The sequence below is a fragment of the Drosophila biarmipes genome, chromosome 3R (assembly GCF_025231255.1).
Source record: "Drosophila biarmipes strain raj3 chromosome 3R, RU_DBia_V1.1, whole genome shotgun sequence".
NCBI classification, from domain to species: Eukaryota; Metazoa; Arthropoda; class Insecta; order Diptera; family Drosophilidae; genus Drosophila; species Drosophila biarmipes.
Window position 1 is genome coordinate 21,714,588 of NC_066616.1, and position 17,626 is coordinate 21,732,213.

General features: G+C 43.9%; 1 protein-coding gene across 4 annotated transcripts; it reads right to left on the bottom strand.

Annotated features, from left to right (window-relative positions):
• Positions 1-1,585: 1,585 nt before the first annotated feature.
• LOC108026326 (uncharacterized) lies at positions 1,586-14,434 on the bottom strand. 4 transcript variants are annotated; one of them, XM_050889560.1, is made up of 6 exons: positions 14,234-14,419; positions 5,352-5,701; positions 4,348-4,702; positions 2,773-3,010; positions 2,389-2,701; positions 1,586-2,320 (listed from the first exon to the last, which is right to left on the bottom strand). In XM_050889560.1, exons 4-6 carry the CDS (start codon positions 2,984-2,986, stop codon positions 1,801-1,803), a joined length of 1,047 nt encoding a protein of 348 aa, XP_050745517.1. In that variant the 5' UTR covers positions 2,987-3,010; positions 4,348-4,702; positions 5,352-5,701; positions 14,234-14,419; the 3' UTR covers positions 1,586-1,800. The 4 variants fall into 4 exon arrangements, with proteins under 4 accessions (XP_050745517.1, XP_016952707.1, XP_050745518.1 ...); XM_017097218.3 differs by having other exon boundaries at positions 2,773-3,031; positions 14,234-14,414; XM_050889561.1 differs by lacking the exon at positions 5,352-5,701 and having other exon boundaries at positions 4,348-4,491; positions 14,349-14,434.
• Between the last annotated feature and the right edge of the window lie 3,192 nt (positions 14,435-17,626).

A 17,626-nucleotide genomic window follows, 5' to 3' on the forward strand; every position in this document is an offset into this window, starting at 1 on the left:
TTTAAAGGATTTTAAGGGAGCCCCGAGCAGTGGCTGCCCCATAGATATTTATGTCGATCATACAATTTACAGAAATACTACTTTTTTCGATGTCTTAATAATTTTTAAACCATAAAACTACAAAAATGATGATTTGTATTAAAAAATGTATCTTATGAATAGGTTATTTATAATCACCACGTTTTTAATTATTGCATGTGATTAAACTTAAACTTTATAGCTCATCTTGAAATATAATATACCTTTATATTAGCAATACTAAATCTTAGAACTATAATTAAATATTTTTTAAACAGTTCTTTCGTTTTCTTCGTGTAGATCGTCGACTGCGACACTCACTGCAGGCCGGGACTAGTGCAATATGTATTTCCAAACAGCAACAAATAGCAACTGGGCACGGCCTACATCAGGTGACGTTTTAATGCACCACTGCACTCTCATCTGGGATGCACTTCACTCCCCTCCCCACCCCACTCCACTCCACTCACCTTTTGCGATCCGTGGGTACCTTGCCTTGGCGATATCAATAAGCCAAGTCAGCCAGCCAGCTGGGAAAAGGAGCCAGGAATGTCCAGAGCCACATAAACACTGTAATTACACGCACACACTCACTCCCAAACGCGAGGAGCTGTAATTTAATTAAGAAATATAGACGCATTATTAAAAAAGAGGGAAGAAAACAAGGGGAAATGCGCATAGAAATGGCCGGGAGGCCCCACCCAGTTTTGGCCAAATGGAGATGTGCCTACTCAGGCTTCATTTGGCAATGACCACGCTGCCCATTGCGACGCAGGTTCCAGTTTTTGCCCCGGCACACATTTCTGGCACTATGCCAGTCTTGTTAATGCGTTGGCCGACCCACGACATCAATCAGCATCCTACTCGGGAACACCTCCGATGGTTCTGGGTGGCATAAAGCAGATCATAATAGTAGGAATTCTATTGCCATCGTAAGCAATCCATTGCAATCTTCATGGCCGCCGGCACAACTGGTTTGAAAAATTTCCCCAGCACGAATTTTCTTCCTGGGATGTTAGTATCTAAAGTTCATCCTGAGAAGTTCACAGTTTCAAGGACCAAGGACCGCAAGCAATCATTCCTAGTTGGGAGCTTTCAGAAGCTTTTGGGGTGGTTCTCGCATACAGAAAGTAATCAAACTTAAGGACCTTTTCTATTGTTTACTTTTTCAGCCTCTCAGGAGGAAAATGAAATGTATCCCCAACTTCTGATTTCGTTTTTACTATGCATATAGGACCAGCAATCATATAGTCCTTTGGCATATAATGGTCTATTAGAGATCGTTGCCGAAGAAGGGGTCAGCCTTGGAGGTCATTGGTTTTATGATCCAAAAAACGACTCTCATCCCAAAGAGCTTAGGCTGGTCCTTGCATCTTCGCGACTCATCAATGAAACCATGAAATGTGTTATTGTTTAAAATATGTATGGTCCTTTATATAGGATTTATAGGATTCTATACCATTACAGATGTGCATCTTACAGATAGGGTATAATGCTTTTGCCGAAATCTGAAAATTGATCAATTTGGATTAGTCGACCCGTTCCCCTGCCTTTAAAACAAAGCAAATAAGTGTATTTTGTCCATTATGTTAATAAATGAAATGCAATGCTTGGATCTTCCACCCCGGTTACTGCGAGGCTAGAAGACTTAAAAGAGTATAATTAAAACATATATGGAGTAATCGATTCTGTCATTAATGCGGCCATCATATGCCGAATGCATAAGTGCGTAGGCACGCGTGCCAATATCCCTACCCGTAATTAAAAATTGCAACTTAAAATCTACTCGTCCTCCTCCTGCGACTCGCTGCTCTGGTCGACCTGATCCGTCGCATCCGCCGCATCCGCCGCGTCCGCCTGATCGGTCTTCCGTTTGCCGCCGCTGCCCTCGCTGCGGATGGAGGTCTGGACCAGTTCGCGGGTGAACTTCTGCACCAGACGCAAGGCAGTAGCCGCCGGCATGTCGCACAGGGAGTGGCACATGAACTCGCCGAATCCCCGGAACTTGGCATAGGCCGCCGGCAAGGGGGGTGCTTGAGGTGGTGTGGGATAGAAACCGGATATCGACAGACCCTCGTCTGTCCGGCGCTTCGACGGATGATCGTCCAACGGCGGTCCTCCGCGCTTCATGCCCTTGCTGGGATGGTTGATCATCGGACTACTGATGATGTACTCCGGCTGGTTTTGTTGCTGTCGTCGCTGATAGCTTTCCGCAAAATGATTGTAGCCCTTGCCATTGGCCATGTCGCCGTTCATGGAGCGCTGGCTCTTGTTGGCTTCGTCAGAGGTGTTCAGGGGGATCCTAAAAAGAGAGAGATCAGGTCTGGTCATTAGCGAGGAGTGGGCCACAAGCAGGGGTTGCGCACTCACCCCAGCACTGTGGTCACTGGCAGTGCCTGCTCGCAATCGAAGATCGTGCAGTCGTCCTCCATTTCGTCCTTTACGCTCGCCATGTGCCCGTTGCTGTCGCTCTGGCAGTCGTCCACCTCGTAGGGCTCCTCGTCCTCCTCCTTCATGCTCATGTTCTTAAAGCTGCGCCTGGGCCGAATGTGATCGCCCAGGAACTGGAGGCTCTCGAAGAGGGGCCACTGGGAAGCCTGTGTGGAAAGACCGTTCTCGACGCGTCGCTTCTCGATGTTGTAGCGATTCCTCAGCGTGGTCATGCGCTCCCTTAAGCTGGTCGCTAAAAATAAGATTGGCAATAAGCCAGGATTAATCCCTGCCAGGTGGAAATCGACATCAAGCCATGCTCACCGTCGTAGCCCAGCTTGTGGGCCATCTGATCCCATATTTGGGCCACATACAGCTTGTCCTTGAACCGCTTGTTGGTCCGGTCGTACAGCACCGGGTGCGATCGGTACTCCCGGATCAGACCCAGATCGAATTCGCCCGTCTGGGCGTATGTGGCCCGAGGCCGGCCACGCCCCTTCGGCAGTTGCGGGGGATACAAATGGGACAGGTGCTCCATTCCTCCTCCAGATTCACCTTCAACCTTGATTTTTTTAAGAGCAGACTTTAAGTTTTTTTTTTCCATTAAGAAAAGTATTTTTTTTTGATTAATTTAACTAGGGATTGGTAAGTTCCTTTTTTGTTAATGATAAAATATGCTTAATGCCAGGCTTACTGATTTTTTATAATTTAACTTATTAAATTTCAGTTTGTAGTTTTATTTAATCATGTGCTTGCTTTCATTCATGCAAATTTCATTAATACGGAATTCACAAGCGCTTTCAGAGCTGATATGAACTGCCGACAGTAATGTTAAAAATTATTCTGATATCACCCCGTCCTTTAGAATAAAGTATTTCCCTTGTCCGTTCTGCGTATACTCATAAAAACGAAAGATAATTGATGTTGCTTAAATATCTTAAAAAAAAAAGAAACAAAAGATCCAGCGAATGAAAAGAACACAGAAAGGAGGGAATATTTTTGAGGATATACATACATAGTTACCGGTTTTTCAACATAAGGGAGCATAAACAATTAAATAACAACGTTGGGTAGCCAAGAAGTTCATAAAAGAGGCAACATGATAGGCTAAAAACCATGGGGGCTGGCTACGGTTGAAACGGTTTAGTGGCTTTTGTGCCAACGTATCACTTCGATAAATCGATGTAGCTATCCATCCTGTCGCTCCTCTGCATCCTGTTTCAGGATATACACACTCGCTTACCGGTTTCCCAACAAACTATCAAAGAAACTCCACTGGCTAAGGCTCGCAGCGATAAAAGCAACGCTGAGATAGTAGTTAAAACTAACGATAACCGCCTCGATAAATCGATGCTTGCCATCCCTAATCTGCATCCGCTTTCCACGACATGTACATGCTTTTTACACAGCCGCAGCCGTTTACATGTATATATACGCGTGCGTAGGTGTGTACATAAAAACAAAACTGCATCTGCGGCGCGCTCTTTCGCTCTTTCTGGGTGCTAAGCGAACGACGCGCACTGTCCGCGTCGACGGCAGCAGCGCAATAAAAACAAAGCCAGCGAATACCGTAAAAATATCAAACTACCTCTAAAAACAAGAAAACAAAAAAACAGAAAGTACAGAAACGCTCTCGCAACTGCTTGATATTAATTTTAAGCGACGCCAGCTGCGCTGCTCACACAGATAAACATAAAAAGTGGCATTTATAAACTTTAAATAAACAATTGCAGACTACTATTAATCTACGGTGCGCAAATAGAAAACTAAAAACTAAAAAAAAAAAAAAAGAAAGCAAACCATCGAGAAATATTATTTGTTAGCCTAGCACGGCAAGGCATGTTAGCATTCGGAACTTATAAAATATATCTTAATTTATTTTTATAGATATTCACTCACCTCGAGGTTTGATTTTAGTGTGTATTTTTATATATTTAATGCCTGCTAAAACGCGCGCGCTCTTCGCTCCGCCTCGCCTTGCGCCTGCCTCTGCCTGCTAGCTGGCTATTATGGCTAACTGTGGCTGTGGCTGTTACTCTGTTACTTTAAAAAATCAATATAGACGTAAATAAATTAATTAAGATTGCCTGCGCAACACACGACGCTCAGTTGGTTTTCAGCTCAGTTCAGTTCGGTGCCGAGGCGACGGCGACGACGACGGCGATGTTCTCCGCTCTCTGGCGCTGCTCGCGATGCTCTGTCTTTTTGCCTGCACGCACAACTAGTCGATGTGAGAATTTTTTTTAAACTGAAACTGAACAAATTTTTTATTTTTATATTTTACGAATTACGGACGAGCCAAGCCGCAAGAGAGCGGCACTCACTCACACACACACACACGCAGGCGGACACACTCCCACAGAGAGGCACACAGACACAGAGACAGAACAGACAAACTCACACTCGCTCACGCGCGCATCCACCCTCTCGCTCACACAGGCGCCGAACCCCGTGTAGTAGAGATGCGAGCGTGAGGCGCGCGCAACTAGGCGTTTTTAAAATCAAATAACAAAGTTACAAATCACACGTTTTTCCGCCACATTAGTTTCTCCTTTTCAAGCATATATCATATTTGTTCTCTGTATATTCATAAAACTTGTTTTTTCACCGGAACAACACTTTACATTCATAGAACACAATTATCACGTGCACATCTCTAGCACACAGCCCCGCCAGGTGGCAGCGCTGTCAGTTCGAATTAAAGTGGCAACCCCGGGGCGGACATTTTCATAACGGAAAAGGGTTGAAAATAACCCAAATTGCGCGCGCGTTTGGTAAATTTTTGAAATGTTTTTTATGAAATATCATACATTGAGGGTGAAAACATGTGCACGAAGTGAGAGATGAGTTTGAATACATAAAAACGGGTTACAATACATGAAACAAATAGGAAGTTAACTCACCAGTATTTCAAAACGAGGGTTGCTATATATATTTCTGGCCTACTAATGAATTGCGAATATTTATCACAAGTCCATCTTGCACGGTTTTTGGACGACCATCAAGAACTTCGTCTCCGGACAGGATTGAATTCATTAAACCAGTTTTTCTTAGAGCTACAGGACGGTGCTTCATCGATATATGTATGTACAAAGATTTGAGTTCATCGATGCACGACTATTCAGTAGTTAACTCCATTTTTCCACCGAAAAAGGTTTATAAAATGGGTTTATATGTTATATGGCTAGAAGATACCTAGGCCAGAAACTTAAATAGCAGCCCTCGCAACAGGCTTTTGATTGCAAATTGAGATCTGAAAAGACAGAAAATAGCTTATTAGATAAAGTTCCAGGCACGGCTTTACTTCTTATAAACTAAAATGTATTAATTATTAAAAGTAGTTCATGTTGTTTATTACAAACCGCCCATAGGCCGGGACAAGTGCAATGTTTATTCGAAATGCAAAACGTTGACACCTTCCCGTCCTACGGGAAATTCATATTCGTATTCGGCAGAAAACGCCTCCGCCATTGCGGATTCAGGAATATAAAGTTTCAGCAAGTACAGTGAGCATCATGATAAAAATGTAAGAAATAATACCAGCAACAGGTAGGCAGGTAGGCAAACAATGGGGGCAGCGATCAAAGCCTAAAAATCTCATATTTCCCAAAACCAGAGAACACAAAAAGTAAGCAGCGCTTCATATTAAATTTCCGCCCCTACTTGAGTGTCCTTTGTGCGGGCCTGAGCTGCCCAACAATAGTCCTGGCCGCAGGAGTGGGAGTCTCGGATGGGATCGAGAGCAGGTAAGCCTAAACCCCGGGCAAAATCAAGCGTTAAATGCCTTTTACTTACGCCTCACATCACTTGGCCAGAGGAAGCTTGTATGTATCTGAAAGTATGCTGCTGCGGCGGGGTCCATTAACAGTTGGCTAACATCAACAAAATTTGAAATCCAAAGCGTGACAAATTCGTAGAAACCAGAACCACTCGGAGGCGGGGGAGAGCAAACACACAGAAAAAAGACGGAAGAATTGCCAGGGCAGCAGAAAAGAATTACAAAAACAGAAACCCACCCGCGCTGCCCCTTTTTCCGGACTTTTCCAGAGATTCCCAACTGACTCGCGGAGCCCCAGCTTATCTGCCCCAAATGAAATCCAGCAAATAATAGTACTAATAATATCGTTTTGGGCGAATGGCGAAGCGGAGCTTGCGCTCGGCATTTGTTTATTCGATCGCTGCTGGGGGCCAAGACGGGCATTAGGTTTTAATGTGGTTCCCTGCGACATAGAAAATAATAAAAAAATAAAAAAAAACCGAATCCAGCAATGAACAAACGCTGCAATAAATTCATATTTATTTATTTTTGTTAGGCAAATACGCCCCCAACGGCACGAAGACTCTCTTTTTCGGTCTTCGGGGCCTTCTCCTTCGCCATTGAGCAAATGAAAGGAAAGACCCAGGCCCAGGCCCAGAGCCAGAGGAGACCCCAAGTCCGAGTCTGGGAGATCGGAAAGCGGAAACGCAAATAGACGCACGATAAAAAAGAGCCAGGGCCGTAGAATGAGCCACAGCACGGCACATAAATTTGAAATAACTAATAATTCATTGAAAAAGCTGCTGGGATCGCGAAAGGGGTGGGCAACTGGGGTGCCTCGGCGGTGGGGATCGCCACAGAGTGGAGTGCTGGTGGTGGTGGTGGTGCACCATATCGTGTAATAATATTTGCTCAGGCCAACAGCTGACAAGTCAGCAATAACACACTTTTCTCCATATCGCGATCGAAAATCCCCGAAGGAATTGGCGGCGAGCGAGTTCGGAAGGAGGTGATATTTGCCTTGGGGCGATAGAAGTATATGAGGGGGTTGGACAGAATGCATAATAGGCGGTCTTCCATTCTCATCGATCTCAGCAAAGGTATGTTAATTGCTTTAATTGAGGAGAGAACGTAATAAATCCAATTGATTTGCGAGTCTAGCTTTTCAAATAAAATATGTCCCATAAATTTATTTTTATTACTCTGGCACTGTTTATTCTTGGTAAGGCTTTCATTCCCATCACTTCATTCCGAAACCCATTTGTCTTTCGCAAGCTTCTCTCTTTGCGCCCCTCAGCCTTAAAAGATGAGCTCATTAAGGGCATTCACAGTTCGGCTTGCTGGCCTTTCTCCTCTGCGCATTTATGATGGCCATTTCTCCTCCTCTGCGCCAGAATCGCCAGCCTTTCGGTTGCCCGTTGCCCGTTGGTCTGTTCTAGTTTGAGTAGAATCATTTTTAATGACTCGAGAGGCAGCAGGAGCCGCAGTGGCAGACCAAAGAAAGCATCGCATCGAAGGCTCCGATGGCAGCCGGGGATAAGTGAACGGCAATGGTCATGGATGGCCATGACTTCCAGCCAAAAACCGTTTGCATTTCCCATTGTTGATGTACTTGTTGCCTCTCCAGGAGAAGGAGATACAGTGCAACGTGCCACGACAAAACCCTTATAACTAGTTCTACCCCTTATAACTAGTTCTTCTATTCACCGAGATAATAAAATCTTAGGGGTCTGGAAAATAGAAATCTTTATAACAACAGCTTAAAAGACACACAAACAATAAAGATTAGTGTAGGAAAATGAGAGGAAAATAAAAATATTTAACAAATTCTAAAAGCTCTTCTAAAGAGCTCTCAAAAAAAGAATTTAGTATATAATATATCTCATAATATAACCCTACGATAAACTTTGATAACTTTGGTTTGCGGCCTAGGCAACACATTGTAAGCCGAGTTCATCCTCTAGAATATCCACTGTAGAACGAGCGAGGGCCGCGAATAAAAATAACTGTATTAAATGGGCCCAGGACCAGCAAGAAAAGGTCTGCCGCCTGAGAACCGAACCTCCGCTCTTGGCTGTTACAATTTCTAGGCTCCCCAGACTTGGCCATCGCCGTGGCCATGGTCGGTGGAACCTGTTTTTGGGTTCGGGATGCAGACCCAGCATAAAAGGCGTTCCAGCGATGGGGACTGGGCCGTGCCTGGCTGTCTCATCTGTTGTCTATTTGGCAGCAGGCTCAAGCCGCAACGCCAGCTCCTACCCACTGCTGCGGGCCTGTTCGCAAGTGCAACATGTTGCCAGCAATATTTGTTACCTTGGCAAACACTCGCAGATTTGATTTGCTCCAGCTTCTTCCCCGTCTTCCGAGACTATTTTCTTTTTCGGTTGGTTTGTTTTTGCAGCCGCAGCCGCGTAATCGAAATGCAATTAAGATGCGGCCACAGAGTGCTGCAGAATTTTTGACTCGCACCCAGCAAAGAGGAGCGAGAACGTGGCTGCAATTTATATTCCCGGACAGATTTTTAGAAAGTAGCAGAGGAGTTATACCCGAGAGTCCAGACCAAGAGCAAGACGGAGACCAGCCCAGAGTGCCATTCGAAAGGCGTTGACGGCGAGAGGTGAGCCCGAGATCCCGACATCCCGAGATCCCGATTCCAATCCCCAAAACCCGGCTTAGAACGATCTTGGTGGATTGTAGACTCTAACTCGTACTCGTATGTGGCATAATTAAAGGGTTACGCCACGGCCACGCCAATCTCCATTCGATATGTGGCGATCTCTTCCCCGGCTTTCTTCCACACCCTGCCCCAACTCTTCTGTTCTTTTCTGTAGAATTGTGTGGCTGATATGCATAACGGTGGTTTAATATGAGTTGGCGCACTGCACCACAAGTGGGCATGTCTCCTGAGATCCGCCAACCCCTTTTCAAGGCGATATCTGCACTGGCAAAAAGTCTACTTCAATCTGGGAGAGATGGCTCTTAAAAGTGAGAAGAATGGGAATTATGAACTAGAACTAAGAACGAAGAAAGCTGATTTACCAAAATACTTAAGATCTTAGAGTAATATTTGCTAAAAACTGAATTGTAAAACACCTTTTCTAATCGATTTTAGGTATTCATCACCCAGAAATGCTTTTTATTTTCCCTGCCTGTAGGAGACCTCTCTTGTAAGTCGAAGCACACTCATTTGGTGGCTATCGTTATGGCATAATATGGGCCACTCTCCCTGGACGTGGTGCAGTCATCAGTCCAAATGGTCGGCCATCAGCGCATCGTTTATTGGGGTTCGCTCTGCGAGTTCTCCAATTGATTGCCCACATCTGTGCGCCGGAGCTCAGTGCCAAAGGAATCTTCCCCAGACGCACCGGGATGATCAGAAATTATTGTTCATTTCAAGCGGGTTCTTGAGTGTTGGCAGAACTCGGTTATGTGGCAGAAGACTTTGTTTAATGGCAAAAAAAACTTTAAAAGCAGGCTGTGTCCCACGTCAAATAGCCGCTCTCAACTGGGTTTAAAGCGAATTTTGACTTGATTCCATTACTTTATATTGCAAAATAAAATTTATCTCAATTTGGCACAGGTGCGGATTTGCTAACCGCTTTTAACGGCAGTTTTATAATAATTAAGTGCGATATCTTCACATTTATAAAGCAATTTCTTTTAAATTTTTCTTAGAATTATAAAATAATCTCTAATCTTTTCTTGATTCATTCATTTTATATGAGAATTAAATTCTTTAAAAGTAACTTTTCGCTGGGGAATTGTCTTTGGGGAAATGGGAATTAACCGGAACATGGTTTCCGAATACAGCATTGCTGTTGGAAATGATTTCTGTATCTTTATCATAGTAGAATTCTAGCAGAATTCCCGAGTAGAATTCTGGAATCGCGTAGTGTATTGCAATCTCTTGGCAAGCCATCTTTCCCCAAAGTTTCTCATTATTTTGCAAATGTGTGAGCTAATGTTATTATCCGCTAATTGCCAAATAGTTTGGCGTATCTCGTTAGCAATGGCAGGCAGATTGGCGTCGGGAGACTGAAGACTGGGCCTGGCAGAGGCCCCAACAGCTCAATTACTCCGCGGCTTTAGTGGCTCACCATCTAGGCGCTGAAGAATCGGGCCTGTTGCCAAGGAGTCGGTCTGATAGCTAATGATCGGCGGTGAATATGCGCCATCTTAATCCCCCCGTCGAACCGCCATCACCAGCGTCTTTAAGGCGAACAAAGTCCCGAAGACCAATGTTCTCACACAAATTAAAGTTGCTGTTGCTCTTTTTTTCGGGGAGTTTCTACGCAAATGTTTTGGGGTACGGGCATGGGCCTTGGGATGCTCCAAATGGAATCTCTTCGCGAAGAATTTAAGCCTCGAATTTCGCAGAGGAGAAACCGAGCTAAGCAGATTTTAAGCTTGTGCCTCATAGTTATATGGGGCATTGTCCATATAGATGCCAGCGGCTTTGTGTGTATGGTGTATGGCCCGTGTTGGGTATTCGATAGCGCCAATTTGATATGGCGGCCAGGAGCACAAATTAAGTTTCCCAGAAACGAAGAATACTACCTGAACTGAACCGAGCGAAGTGGTTTCTCCCCATACCATTCCTCTGGCACTGGCAGAACGCTATCTTCCTTGGCAGCGGGTTTTATGTCTGCCCAGATCGTAAAGCAGTTAGCGACGCTATAAGGAAGAGAATCTCTCAAAAAGAAAGTCGGCAACAAGGCAAGTAAACTATGTAAAATGCCTTCGACGGAGAAAGAAGCCAAAAACGACTAAGATGTTGCGGCAGGAACTTAATTTTGCTCAGCGCTGTTTTTTAATGCCCCCGTGGATAGTTAAAGGAAATTAATGAGTAGTAAAAGCGAAACGGACGAGAGAAGTCGCGCGAAGGAGATCCGCTCGAAGACCACAAAACCGAAATCAATATCCAATCATTAATCGTTAACTAATTCCGTGAATTCTGCCCCTGCCGCATTTTGGGATCCCAAGTCCAGCTTTTTGGTCAGCTCGGTCTTTGGTCTGCCTCTGCGGCTGCCCTTGCCTTTGCCCCATTTACCAAGTTCCAAAAACGCAACCAGACATGCCGCACTAAAGACATATATTTATGCCCCGAAAGCAACTTTTGGCGTATTTAGAACAGCAACAACAACAAACAGCGGCGAAAAAACAGAAATATCAAGATAAAAATATTTTTCGGGCGGCCCTTTGTGGCTGTTGGCATGGCACGGTGGCTACACTGGAACAAAAAAGTTACTACTATATGAGGAAAAATGTGGTCCAAGAACTGACCCAATACTGTGGCATAACTTTCAAAGTTAGATTGGGATAAAAAGAAAGGATTATAAGAAAATATTTATGATTATGATCATTTTTTACGATCAGGATCGTGATTTCCCATTCTGAATTTTGGGATACACCTATCTATGGCTCGAAACATGTTCAATTCAGGTGTCAAATCATAAAAATCTTAATTTTTTCAATAAATATCTTCAAAACAAGCCTACATTATTCCCAGTGTCTTTGGTCAGCCTAAACCAAGTATTTACTGATTGCTGTTTTGTTGTTGCTATCGTCGTGGCGCGTCCCAAGTCTGGAGTCGTCTGTTTGGGCCCTCTTCAGGGATCTTCTGCTGGGATCTGGGATTTCCTCCCTCCACCACACACGCGTTTTGAATTCGATTTGCCGATTGCCGTTTGCTTCTTGGCGAGATTTCGATTTCGTCGGGCACACACACACAACGACCATCGACCATGAAACAATTTTATATTTTTGTGCAGAAAAAACGAAGATCAATAAAATTTTACCGACAACTGTATTTGGTTCAGAGAGCGGAGCAGAGGGCCCCAAAATTAGTGACCAAATCGTCACGAGGGGGGAGCTATCGGGTCACATTTTTGGTTACAATAATCAGTCCGGCATCAAAAAATTGGAAATAAAGCAGCTGGAAAAAATGTGAACCTCATTGTATGTGTGCTTGGTCTTCGTAGAATCCGAAAGTGCTACAAAAGATGTGTTTAATTTGATATGTGGGGAAAGGGCGCTGTTGCGTATTGAGGTTATGTGGACTCTATGGGAAATAAATGCGGCAATAAATCTGATTGTGACAGTTTGATATAGGATACGATAAGTGATTACATGACCTAAGAAATAGGAGAAGAACTGGCTAGGGAAATGTACGTCATTTAGAGTCAGAATTGTTAGAAATTATACTTTTTTTTTAAGTTTTATTTTAAGTTGATCACTAAAACTTGCTTTCCATTTGATTCCTACATTTTTTCTAAACCCTGAACTTTCTGGCTTTTCTATTACCTCCATGTACGGTGAGTTGAAAAGGTCTTGTTCTACCTATCAACTGTGAACTGAAAAACACACAAAAAGAAAGTTGCCCGAGGGCCTGGAGCATAATTCTGCAGAAAAGCGAAGAACAAGGAGGCTCTGAAGATCCCAGGGGCCCGCGACGAGGGGGCACCGTGAGTTCCTGCAGAATCCGCTGCAAGAAAGGTGCTCCAACGATTCCCAGAAACGAGAGTGTGTGTGTGGGAGGAGAAGGCGGAGTGGGAGTAGAAGAATTCTTCCAAAGGAGCAGAATGAGCGGAGAATGGGGGCCGTCACTAATGAATTTGTATGCAGAGACCGCAATGATTTGGCACAAAAACAAAGGCAACAGTAACGGAAATGCAGAGCGAGGATTTATGAAAAATAATTTTAAAAAAATATACGCGGCTCCAGCGAACAACAACATTATGCGAAATTAGTGCAGACAGCCGAAAAACGCACCTTTTATGTTTCGTAGCCTCTCCACACTTTACGATTGCCAGCTCTCGGTTCGTTTTGTGCGATTTTTGATTTATGCAAAAGCAATAAAAATTATTATAATGAAGGCGCTGACATGGCCGATGGCCAGGGCAAAAAGTATGCACTGGGAGAAATTATACCTTTGAATTATAGGTTAAAATTAAAAAATGTACAGAGAAACCTATAAGATAACTGCTGAAGAAACAAGCTACTTTAATCAAAATGTTACTAATTCCAATATTACTTTTATATACAACATTTTTAGAAACTGTTAAAATATTTTAGAGATTTTTCTGAAGATCATAATAGATCATAGATTGTTTTCCGTGTAAGCGAAGAACAGAGCTGGCGACACGTGATGATGTTGGTGACAGCAGGAGGAGGAGGAGAACTGGGGGCGATGACGCTGCTGATGCTCCTTGTCCGTTACTTTAACTTCACTCGCTCTTTCTTCAAAAAACAAAAAAAAGAGCAGCGCCACGAAGAGAATGAGTCAGAATGTTTGTTTGACTTCTGCACAAAGAATGGCTTCTCATTTCTTTGTGCTCTCGCCTCCGCTGGGCCCGCCAAAAAGCGGAAAGCACATGTAAATAAATCAAGAGACGACGGGAAAATCGCCATTTTCCCCGCCTATATGGACCATAATTTGGCGCAAAAAGCCTTCTCTTTACTCCCAACTATTTTGATGGTCCACATAAACTCTGCACCTTTTGCCGTAATTATCTGCGGACGAAGAGTCACTCGGCTTGGCCCATTGGCTGCACCCAAAAACGGTTAGGCATAAAAAAACTAACGGCAGTTTTATAACGCCGGGCCGTGGAGGAGATTACCTTTTGGGAGGCTGTGGGGCTCCGAAAATGAGCGGAAAACGCCAGCGAAAGAGTGGGCGCACAGAGATCCCCGAAGATGATACACAAGCAATCAAAAGAAAAGCAACATCCTCATCCTTGCTCTCCGCCATCCTCGCCCATTTTCCAGCTGCACTTGCCGATGCACCGTTACGCGGCGTTGAGCCCGGGTTCAAGATCACCGCACCCAGCAAAATGTTTTTTGTTCTTTTTGAAATTTCCTTTTTGTCTCTTTGCACTTGCACACAGATTCTTTTGGGGATTTCTGCTTGGTTTTTGATGTTTCCTTTGCAGTTTGTTGGAGTTTTTTTTTTCCTTTTGGAGGGCACTTGGCGACTAACGGTTCTGTTCTGCAGTTAGCAAATAAAAATAGCGCGCGCACTGAACTCACCGACAGACAGACACGAGCACTCGGAACTGTTGAACACACCATCGTCGTGGGCCGGGGCTCAAGGCTTTCGCTTCCTCGATCCGCAGTAACTTGGTCACTTTTTACTCATTATTACTCTTTCTCTTGGTCAGGAGTTAGCACTGGGGAGTGGTCTGAGCACACAACCGCCGCCGCCGAGGGATTGCGCGCAATTGAATTTCCTGCACAGCGGCGACTCAGCTCGATGCCTCAGCGAGTCCCCGAGTCCAACTTCAGAACGCGTCCGCGGCTCTCCGCTCTCACTCCTGAATCGCTCTGCCAGCGCGGGCTGCGGCAGCGACTGCGAAAGAAACGAAGGCTCGATAGCTCCCAAATTTCGGATACCCTGGATTATTGTTTATGAAATGTAGGATCTTAAATATTTTTGAAAATTTACATTTTAAATTTTATATTATGCTTATGTATATTCTATTTATATCATTTAAACCTCTTAATTTAAACTCACAAATTAATAACAGTTTAAAAAGGCTGAATATACCTAAAATATGTAGGCATGTTATTATCTAAAATACTAGTCCTTTGGGTTTCAAATTTGTTACAAATTTTGCCAACTTCCTAACTTAGGAATGTTTTTTGGTCTATATAGCTTTGAATTTATATTTAACAATTTATTTTTTCAAACATTCGTATACATAAAATCGAACCTCCTAGATTTTTCTGTTAAAGCATCACACCCTTTGCTCAAATAGTAAGAGGTAGCGCCAGGCGACAGCAGCTACAAGGCGACAGCGACAAGCTACAAAGAGCAGCTCGATCTTCGTTCTCTCTCTGCGCCGAATCGCTAGATACTCTCACAGGACAGGACCAAAGGCTTCCCGAACAAGGGTTCTGGAATGTCGTGGAATAAGGGATGTTATGTCATGCAAAGGGAGCTGTCTAAATAATGTTACCGATTTATTTAAGGGGATTTAAGGGCCTTCCTTGATTTTTGCGCTATTTTCGGTTTAGTTCTTGTTATTACTTAAATTATAATTTAGGGTGTTCATAACATGAAATTAAGCTTAAGATTAGAAGAAAAAAAATCTATAAAAATGTAAGTTTATTAAGGCTTCTTAGTTCGTAAATAATTTGTACTTCCGATAGAACTGCTCTTTTGGTATAAAAAATGCGAAAAACATCTTCAGAAGAAAACTCAACTTTTAAACCCCTAACCTTTTGTATCCTTTATAAAATGACTCGAAAATAAACAGAAAGCCCAAAAAAAGAAAAATAATATAAAAAATGTTGTCCGGCGAGTGAGGCCTATGCCCGCTAATGATCGCCCAGAGCAGGCTGGTAAAAGTTGCGAGCCTTGGGCCCGGGGACAACTCCACTAGGGCGGCCCACATTCGGTGGCCAGTTGGTTTTAGTTTTGGTAGGAGAGCAGGTGCATCGGCGGCAAGCCCTCGATCGAGAGTCGCGAGGAAAGTTGCGGCGCGTGGCTAGAGATCGATGGAGAAACCAGAAGACCCGCGCTGCCCGCATATCGCGTCAGGACAATCGGTGAGGCACGAGGCATGTCCGGACACATCTGGAAAGGCACAGAGTCTCATAGTCACACCTTGGGCAGCGCTGGTCGTTTGGCTATTGCCAGGTGTGATCTGGCTACTTCAACTGCCTAAAAAGGGCCTTTTATCCGGGCTTCTTTTTAAGTTTTCCACATCTTCAGATCTAAACAACAGCTGAAACCCCTCTATACTACTTGGAAAATACACTTTTAAAGCAAGCCAACTTTTTATAAAGTATTGGTTGTACAGATCTGCTATCCTAAATATTACCATGTTGAATAAGAGTATAATAACATAATATCATAAATATTATGATGTCGATACTGTACGATTTCCAATTGAATGTAAAATCTTTTTATCCTTTCATGATTATCCTGATTATATGTTATGAGAAAGTTATTTAAAACATTCCAGTACTTTTATAACAAATGTGGCTAATTTTTCAGCTTTTTGGCAGCACTATATGAGAGTCCAAGCCGCAATTTAGCATAAATGAAAACTGAACTGAGATCGCCGATGGCCAGGGCATCATTAAACACATTAACAGACAGCGGACGATGGCGATGGCAGGTGATGCCAGAGACTGACTGACTGAATGCCTGACCAACTGGAGGACCGACTGAACCGAACGATCCCAATGGCAACTGTACAAACAGGCTCGGGTCGCTCTTGTTGTTGTGGTTGGGGACTTTTAATGGGCTTAACCCGTGCCCCAGGGTCTCTCCTCCGCCGTCTCCAACGCACTTCTTTGTTAATTACAAAGGATGCGCCACAGGACAACATCTGCCGAATGCCAATTGATTCCCCCAACCCCGAGCTTCTTAACCCTTTGTGCGGAGTATGCGTCAGATTATAGCAATTCATTTGAAATAGTGTCTCACAAAATGTCTTAATAAGAGAAGAATAATGGTAAATTCCCGCTTATAAGAAAACCTCCTTTAAAATGGTATCACTAATAATATTATGTTTTATTATAATAAATCCTAAACAAGATGATTACGTTTGTGATGTTATATATTGCCATAAAGATATTTTCAAATTATCAAAGAAGATCATCAAGCCAAAGTTTACCTCCATTATATCCTGTGTTCGATGGGTTAAGCTTAGGACACGCTCGGGGCAGCTGTACCTTCGGTTCCAGATCCTTCTGATCCTTGCGGCTTACGCACTCCTCTGCTTCTTCATCGCCCTCCCTTTCATACTCCTGCTCCTGTGTGCCTGTATTTCTAATTTCTGAATTTCTATTGTCAGGGCGGAGGTATCGCAGAGGTATGGCTGCGAAGGCCAACTATCCAGCGGCGAAACTAGTTTACCACCGTTTGCATCTTTGAGATGGAACCGGTAACGGTACAAAGGTGCTTCCCTGCCCCTGTCCCCTGCATCTCGCCCCTTCCCAGGGCGTTGGATATTATGTTTTGATTATTTTCTTTCTTTTTGGCCAGCGAGCACAAACCTCCTAACGAACCATACCGAATTCTCTAATCTCGCCGAGCGTCTTCACACCCATTTTGACGAGTGCCTGCCAAAAGGGAAAATCGGCTGGCGTACACGAGATATTGTATCTATGGCATTTTCCTCCCCATTACATTATCGTTTACATGCTGCCACGTCACCCCGATCCAGGGATCTATGTCCATGTGCAGGGTCCCCTCTTCGGTTTGCCCTCTGGCCCATTAAATAACCGTCGAACAGCTTTATTAATTTGCTGTAATTTGTTTATGTTTTCTAAGCAATTTATTTTCCACAGGCGGCTGCCGCAGTAGCACCCAGGGGGGAGCAAGGGGTTAAGGTTAAGTACTGGACACACAAAAACGATCGTTGCAACTTATCACCTACCACTTTGGGATTGCCTCGCTATGTTTTGTAA